This window comes from Triticum dicoccoides, chromosome 2A, assembly GCF_002162155.2.
Source record: "Triticum dicoccoides isolate Atlit2015 ecotype Zavitan chromosome 2A, WEW_v2.0, whole genome shotgun sequence".
Taxonomy (NCBI): Eukaryota; Viridiplantae; Streptophyta; class Magnoliopsida; order Poales; family Poaceae; genus Triticum; species Triticum dicoccoides.
This window is the reverse complement of record NC_041382.1, coordinates 56,085,795-56,094,026: the sequence shown is the minus strand read 5'-3', so window position 1 is coordinate 56,094,026 and position 8,232 is coordinate 56,085,795. Positions and strand designations below refer to the sequence as shown.

The following is an 8,232-nucleotide window of genomic DNA, read 5'->3' as shown; positions in this document are numbered from 1 at the left end:
GCAGGCCGTCCTGCCTAGCTATGTTTGGAATTCTTTGCAATTCTGATGCAACCACTGCAGAATCTTTCAGGCACCAGCAACACTATTAGGTAATCCCGGACCTTAAAGACCCCGTTATTTGCGTACCTCCAATGGCTAACAACAAGCAACGATTCAACCACCACTAATCCACTACGAACCACGATCGGTCTTACCCAAGCATACGTAACCATATACCAATATATACAAATCACCGGCCTCCAACTTGTAAAAGGGGCGTGCTGCGCGTCTGCCGGCAAGATCAGCCGGGTCGCTAGCCGTCGGATTTACCATGTCATACCGCCGAACGTTCCTTCATTCTGTAATACAGGTCTTGTTGCGGAATTATTTCTGCAACACGGGTCTTGTTACGGAATTATTTCTTCAACACGGGTCTTGTTGCGGACTTATTTCTGCAACATGGGTCTTATTGCGGATTTTTTTGCAACAACAATTTTCTTGTATTTTTCGCAACTGAGGTTTTGTTGTAAAAATTTTTTGCAACTGAGTTCTTGTTGCGGAAAAAATTCGTAAGAGAGGTTTTGTTGTAAAACGTAGACCCATCATAGAGTATTGGAACAATGCATATGTTTCGGAAGCATAGCTCCTGTTGCAAAAGCGAGTTTATTGAACGATGGTATGCGGGACGCGTGTCACGCAGGGAAGGTGACGGACGCGGCCCAGTTATCCGCCGGTTGATGGTAAGTATTTCCCCATGTAAAAGCATCTAAATTAATTTTTCAGTGCTAAAATAACCCTTTTTTTGCGCGCAGTAGGGCGCTTGCTCCAGCCGGCGCTGCAAAATATGGTGCGGCATTATAGCTCCAGCAGGCGCCGCAAAATGCAGCGCGCGTCGAGCACAAACAACATTTCACACTCAAAAAAGAACCAAAAATATCAAACACAAAAAAAAAAACAAATCAACAATCAAATAGTTCAATTAATTACAACTCAAACAAATTGTTTATCTTCCAATATAATAAATAGTTGTAAAATACAACATCAAACTAGTTTTTCCGTCATTCCATGCTCATCACTCCTTAATTAGATCCTTTTGAAGATCATCATGCATTTCGGCACGACGAATGGCATAATAGGAGGCAATAAATCGGGCCACCCTCGTAGCTCTCCTCCACACTCCCACGGAATGTCCCAACAACTCATACTAAGAATAGTCTAAATCTTGCCCACGCTTATTTTTGATGATCATTTTATGCATGATCACACAAGCGTTCATGACGTACCAAAGAATATTTTGATCCCAAAATCTAGCCGGTCCTCTCACAATAGCACATTGGGCTTGCAAAATCCCAAAAACTCTCTCCATATTTTTTCTAGCCGCCGCCTGAGCATTGTGGAAATCAAGATTTTTCTTACCTTCCGGTTTCGTCAACGGCTTCACAAATGTTTGCCATCATGGGTAGATGCCATCCGCAAGATAGTAGCCATAGTTGTATATAGTCCATTTGCTACGAACTCCACAAGTGTAGTTTCATCATTTGCAATCTTATTCATGAGTGGTGACCGATTAAGAACGTTGACTTCATTCAAAAATCCTAGCATTCCAAAAGAAACATGCCAATTCCAAGTCTTTTGATCGGCCACCGCTTCAAGGATTATAGTGGGACCCTTTTTCTGGCTGGTGAATTGTCCATGCCATGTCTTAGGACAGTTCTTCCAACTCTAACGCATGCAATATATTGAGCCAAGCATAGCTGGGAACCCGCGAGCTTTGTTCATCTGCAAAAGCGTTGCGGTGTCTTCAGCATTGGGAGCTCTCAAATATTCCGGACCAAACACTTGCACAATTCTGACTACGAAGCGCTTGACACACATGATGGCATGAGTCTCACACATGGCCAAGTGGTCATCAACGAGATCCGTCGGAATACCGTATGCCAACATACACAAAGCGGCGGTCACCTTTTGAAAGGTGCTATGCCCGAGTTCTCCTGCGGCATTCCTCCTTTGCCGAAAAAAACGATCATGGTTCTCCAGTGTCTTCGCAATGCATTTGAACAACTCGATGCTCGTCCAAAAACGGCTCGTCCTAAAACGACGCCGAAAGTAGGACTAAGGGTAATATGAGATACTCCGCAAAATAGTATCTCATCAATCTGTTGTGGGCATCGATCTTATCCTTCCACAATTTCTAACGACCCATAACCGAACCATCGTGCTTCGGCTTTTTATTGACGTGCATAGCTAGGATCATTGCGAGGTCCTCCTCCTCTTGAATATCAAATTCTTCGTCGGAAGAATCGTAGGACGAACACATCTACAATATTGAACTTAAACCAGTTTAAAACTACAAACAATATGCACCAAATCCATCTACAAAATTTAAAGTTGAAGCAATACATACCTTGCAAGCGTTTCGTCAAACACCTTATGGGCGCCGAGCTGCAAACGGCTGTCGGGCGCTGTTTGTCGGAGGAATGGTGCGCTCGAGGGGCGGCGACAAGGAGATGAGGTGGAGGAAGCAGCGGCAGCGTGCGGGGATAGGTGGGGGAAGCGCGTATGGGTCACCGAAGCGAATGGGGAAGGTGCAGACGGCGGCGGCGGCGGCGCCGGAAGGTCTCAGATCTGGTAGTTAGTGAAGTCGAGCGTGAATCGTCGTTTTCCAGCGCGCGGGAGCGAGCACAACAAATACACCGCGCGTGATGCCGTCTTCCTTCGCTGAACTAATTTTACTGTGCGTGCGATTACTACGTGTCTGCTGGAGCGTTCGTTTCGGCCTCACGCGCATAATAATGCGGTTTTTCCCGGCGCGCGGCTTATTTTCAGCGCCGGTTGGAGATGCTCTGAGACAAAGAATATTCAGTGTCCAAACTACACGCATGATTCAGTGATCGAGTATTATTAGGGGATCAAGAGCATCATCAGCTTATCGTAACCACTTTCTCGTACCGGTAAAACTACTAGTGCAATATAACCTGTGATGCATAGTAGTAGTAGCTTGTAGTGAAGTATCAACAGCGTAGAAGCGCTCAACCGTTGTTTACAGCCTCAACACGGAGCACTAAGTGCATGGTTTGGTAGTCGCATCTCACTCACTGAGTAAATTAGGATCACTTGCTAATAGGATACCCTGCCATCAGTGCAACAGTTTTTCAAGAATCCAGACCAATAGGGAGCGATCATGCATGGTACTGGAGCATGGCTCAGGCAGTCAATTCCACAAGATTATATGACTTGATGAAGTGTCAAGCATCCCTAGGATACCCTATCCCACATCTTCACAGTACCACTAACTAATTGCAACACTATTAAAGCCAGCGGTCAGATAGTGATAACTATTTAAGATAGTAACACAGTTAAACTGCACTCTCTTGAGCTAAAATTTATGGATTTCCATTTCTCATGTACTCCCTCCGTTCCTAAATATTTGTCTTTCTAAACATTTCAAATGACTACTACATACGGATGTATGTAGACACATTTTAGAGTGTAGATTCACTCATTTTGCTTTATATGTAGTCACTTGTTGAAATGCCTAGAAAGACAAGTATTTAGGAACGGAGGGAGTAACTATTTAAGATAGTATCACAGTTAAACTGCACTCTCTTGAACTACTCTGCAAATTTATGGATTTTCACATGGAAACAAACAGGTGTCCTTGAAAGATATGGCAGCTTCTCCTGCAAATAATGGCCGGCTCATCAGTCATCACTCCTCAACAACAACAACAACAGCCGCGGCTAGTGCCACACAGATCCTGCAATGGACCAAGACCACGCCGGTGCCCCCTCCTGCATCGATGGAAATGGCGAGGATGGGCAGCCCCGAAAGACGAGCGCGTTCGAGCCAGCATCATCATGTCAGTGGAAAAGGCAGACCGGAATCAAGTCATCAAGTGCCGGCCAAGGAAGAGCAAGAATAAACAGCTCGCGCATGCACGATCTCGACCGATCCGATCGATCTGCTAGCGTGTTCACAATCCTAGCGACGCGAGGATGGCGAAGGAAGGAACTCACAGGGGACATGCATGATCCCATGTCAAGACGACGAAACCAAAACTTTACTAGCACTGCTACACTTGTTGCATTTTTTTTGTTTTTTTGGTTTTCCAATGGAAAACGACCTCTCAGAACTGTACACTACTGCCATGGATTTTTGGTTTTGAACGACACCTCCCCGAATTTCCTCTCCGTTTCCCCGCTGCTTGGTGGTGCTGTCGAGATATCGCCGTCTGGTACGACGATCAGCAGCTCATCGCCTCGCACTTGACCGCCATCGGCGGCCGGTCGAACCGGCCGCGGGACAGCAGCGTCCCGACCACCGCCATGTCGCGGCAGAACGCACCCTGGAACATCGGGCTCATCGCCGCCGCGCTCAGCCTCGGTGTCTGCGGTGACGGCGGCGCGATCGTTTCCGGCTCCGCGATGTTCTCGCAGCGGACACTCTCTGTCTCGGGAATCTCCGGCACGGCTGCTGATTCTTCTTCTTGTTGTTGTTGCATGGCCGCTGACGCTGCGGCTTCTTCTTCTGCCTGCTTGGTCGCCGACGCTGCGGCGGCGGCCACGGAGGCAGCCAATGCGGCGGCGGCGGCGTCTTCCCTGGCCCTCTGCCGCGCGGCGGCCTCCTCGTCCAGCACGGCGGACATGATGTGCGAGTAGCCCTTCTGCAGCATCCGGTAGAGGAACAGGGCCGACATGCGGGCCTGGTCGCGCACGGCGTCCAGGTCGCGGTGCTCGTCCACCAGCTCCAGCCGCTCCGCGAACGACGCCGACCGGTCCGGCTTCAGCTTCAGCGTCAGCAGGAGGTGCGCGCGCACCACCTCCGACCGCGCGCAGCCGCGCGGCACCCCCAGGAGCGCGTAGTAGTCCACGTTGCACCCGTCGCCGGCGGCCACGCGGGCGCGGAGCTGCTGGACGCGGGCCACCAGCTCGCGGTGCGCCCCGGCGATCTCGCGCTGCCGGACGCCGCCCTGCGGCCGCCAGCTCGGCCCCGGCAGCTTCCCGTCGCGGAGCGCCGCGTCGTAGAGCAGCTTCAGGTGGTCCAGGTCGCGGAGGCTGTCGGGGATCGCGCCCACGGACTCGAGCAGGTCGGCGCGCGCGCGCAGCGCCGGGATGAAGGCCGGGTCGAGCGCCAGCGCGCGGTTGCAGTCGGCGATGGCGTCGGCCGGCCGCCCGGACGCGCGGAACGCCGCGGCGCGGCCCACCAGGCAGGCCGTGGCGAAGGAGTGCGGGAGCACGCCGCCGCGGCGCGCGTCGAGCACCTTGTTGAAATGGCGCACGGCCTCGGCGGGGAGGCCGGCGTCCAGCGCGGCCACCGCTGCGGCGCGGCGGCGAAGCAGGAGCTTCACGTGCGCCAGGAGCTGAGACACCGAGTCCGCCTCGCTCGCCGGCGGCATCCCGGACGCCTGGCTGTACTTGGACGGCGCCCTTCTGCTGGCAGCGGGCACATTGGCCGTCGAGTTGGACGGCGAGAAGCTATCCTCCGACCAGCACACGCTCTCGCGGCGGAACGCGGCTGTGGCGAGGCGGCGGCCGGTCTGGAGGAGCACCACGGCGTCCTCCATCAAGCCGAGATGGAAGCAAGCCTGACCCAAGACCAAGTACCTGCACACGAACGAATTGGCAATGGCAATCAGCACTGCTTGCTCAAAAGCGCCATGAATGTTCGATCCGGTAATCAGGGCAATGGCGAGCGACTCCGTTACCTCCACTGGGTCTCGGCCTCGGAGCTCCTGGAGAGGCCGGCGACGACGCGGCGCTTGATCTCGGAGACGTCGAGGCAGCAGAGGAACCGGGAGGCCCCGGCGCCGGAGACGGAGAGCTCACGGCCCGGGGAGAGAAGCCCCGCGCGGGACGCGCAGGCGAGGTCGCCGGAGCCGGACGAGCAGGACGCCGAGGAGGAGGAGGTGGCGGTGTCGTCCCCTGCGCAGGACTTGGCGCAGCTGGGAATGTAGTCGCGGAGCATCTCGGCGACGTCCCGGTAGCGGCGGAGCGCGAGCAGCGCGCGCGCCCGGAGCTCGAGCGCGGCCTCCATGCGCGGCGACATCTCCAGCACCGCGCCGACCAGCCCGAGCGCGGCGGCCGCCGCCGAGTCATCCCCGCCGTCGCCGTCCCGCGCCGCCGCGGCCGCCAGAGCCGCCCGCGCCTCTTCGATGTACCCGTTGATCACCTGCCGCGCACAACCGCCATGGAAACAAGCAGCCATCAGATCCAGGCGTTGAGAATTCAAGCTCTCCCCCCTCCCTCCTCAGACCACCATCAGATTCCGGAAAAGAAAACAGAGTCTTTTCCGCCCTCCCCCCAACATCAAAACCAGAACGGACATTAATGAAGCAGGCTCGGAAGGGAACAAAACAGGAAATGAAGCATCGCCAATGGAGGACGGACGAGACGCGGCGGATGACGCACGGCACGCGCCGAGTTTGACCCCGCTCCGCAAAGTCCAAACCGCGCCATCCCCATCCGCCGGACGGACCAGCACTGCATTGAAGCGAGCGAGCAAGGAGAGGCACCACGAACCTTTCTGTTGCCGCGGCGCCACTTGCCGGCCCTCCTCGGCGGCTCCGGAGCGGGGGACGACACAGCCATGGCAGCCTCCGCGCGTGAACCAACCAGCCCGAGCGCTCCGGGGCAGGGGAGCGAGCTGGGCGAGAAGAGAGAGAGCGGGGGCTGAATATATACGGGAGAGAGAGAGATGGAGGTTGCTTGCTTGCTTGGGCGGACTGCTCTTCCTTGCTTCTCCTTTTGCTGGGTGCCTCGCGGTTCCTAGCTGGACAAATGCCTCCACGCAGGCCTAGCTAGCTATACTCCTAGGCAGTAAAATAAAATAGTGACTTGGCCGACTACTACTAGACTAGTGCCCCTGCCGTGCCACGGCGCCTTGCCCTGCTGCCCACCACTGACTTTTTTTAAACAGGAGAGAGAGTGAGGGAGTGAGAGGACCTGTGTTACGTGTGCCCCACAGCTCAGTGATGACGGGGATTTTTCCCTTTATTGCTGGAGATTTGCTGCCTGTAATCACCTACCCCATTCAGAGATCAGCGGCCGTCCACGTGGGCTAACAGGGGAAGTTAACCCCCGCAGAGGAGTACCACTGCGCCGAACCTCCCAGGCGCACAGTGAACTTTCTTTTTACCACGTGGTGTTAACCGCTGCCCGTACCTCGCCAGTGGTACTCGCAGCACGTCGCAAGTACTCATCGAAAATGTACTCATCTCTCGCGGTAAAAGAAAATTCCAATCCCCGTCATCGGTGGGCCGTGGACGCATCTCTTTCTTTCTTTTCTTTCTTTCCAGCTCCGGCGGCAAGCAAAGCGAGCCGAACCGCGAAAGCGTGGGCGCATTTTGAGAAGGCGCGGCTGGATCGGGGCACATGGCGACGGCACTGTCAGCGCCCTCTTTCCAGCGGAGCAGCCCGCCATTATCCAGCAAACCCCCCATGTTCGTCGACCCGAACTGAACCGACCCCCTTTCGTTCATCAACGGAACAACGCCGTCGACAACAGTTTGATTAGCGGGCACTCCAGCAGCGGCGGCTGTCAGCGTCGCGATCATAATCGTACGCCAACGGGGAAACAAACCTCAAGGAGCCACGCGTGATGCGTCCGTTACGTGGTGACCATTGCGCGCCGGCACGTTCTTATCGTTGTTTAATCGGGACCGGCATCGACCAGCTGATGGGGCCGCCGCTTATGCGGCTCGCCGAATTATCGGCATTGATGGTGACATGATGGACGGACGGATGGTTGGATCGGATTATTAGCTGTGCGATCACTGTGCGTGCGCGTATATATGTGCGCGGGGTTGATGGAATCATCAACGGCCGGTCGGTCCGTGTCGCCGGGGCGGCGGGCACGCCGTGCGGCGGACACCATCGGATGCTCTGGCCTGTCTTCGCACGCTACAGTGAACGTGCATGGACAGGACCTAATAGAACCACTAGCACTGTTTGGACATATTTTTCAACTTGCGTCGCTTGCTCATTGGGTCGCAAGGTCAACCGTGCTGACATGTGGCCGTGCCTCGGCTCCTACGTGCTGACTTTTCTCCGCTGTGAGCTGACAGTATTTCTACAGCTTTTTGTTGCGGTACGTCCAATCTGAAATACTACACATCATTCTGTAACGTTTGTTTAATATATATCCAGGCATTCCTCGTTTTGGCCGCGCATAGGAAACGAGTAGCATAAATATTGACTGAATTTGATATCAGCAGGTTTGTTGTTTTCAAACCGTGCAAATTCCGCTCGCATTACT

General features: G+C 54.4%; 1 protein-coding gene across 1 annotated transcript; it reads right to left on the bottom strand.

The window, feature by feature from the left end:
* Positions 1–4,017: 4,017 nt before the first annotated feature.
* On the bottom strand, positions 4,018–6,701 carry LOC119353179. Its single transcript, XM_037619768.1, has 3 exons — positions 6,498–6,701; positions 5,684–6,147; positions 4,018–5,582 (listed from the first exon to the last, which is right to left on the bottom strand). Exons 1-3 carry the CDS (start codon positions 6,564–6,566, stop codon positions 4,223–4,225), a joined length of 1,893 nt encoding a protein of 630 aa, XP_037475665.1. The 5' UTR covers positions 6,567–6,701; the 3' UTR covers positions 4,018–4,222.
* Between the last annotated feature and the right edge of the window lie 1,531 nt (positions 6,702–8,232).

Bases quoted from the DNA above. Each gene is read 5' to 3' on its own strand.
- LOC119353179 (XM_037619768.1), bottom strand. From the start codon at position 6,566: ATGGCTGTGTCGTCCCCCGCTCCGGAGCCGCCGAGGAGGGCCGGCAAG. The intron at 6,148-6,497 runs GTTCGTGGTGCC...TGTGCGCGGCAG, and splicing joins GGCGCCGCGGCAACAGAAAG to GTGATCAACGGGTACATCGA. The intron at 5,583-5,683 runs GTAACGGAGTCG...GTTCGTGTGCAG, and splicing joins GAGGCCGAGACCCAGTGGAG to GTACTTGGTCTTGGGTCAGG.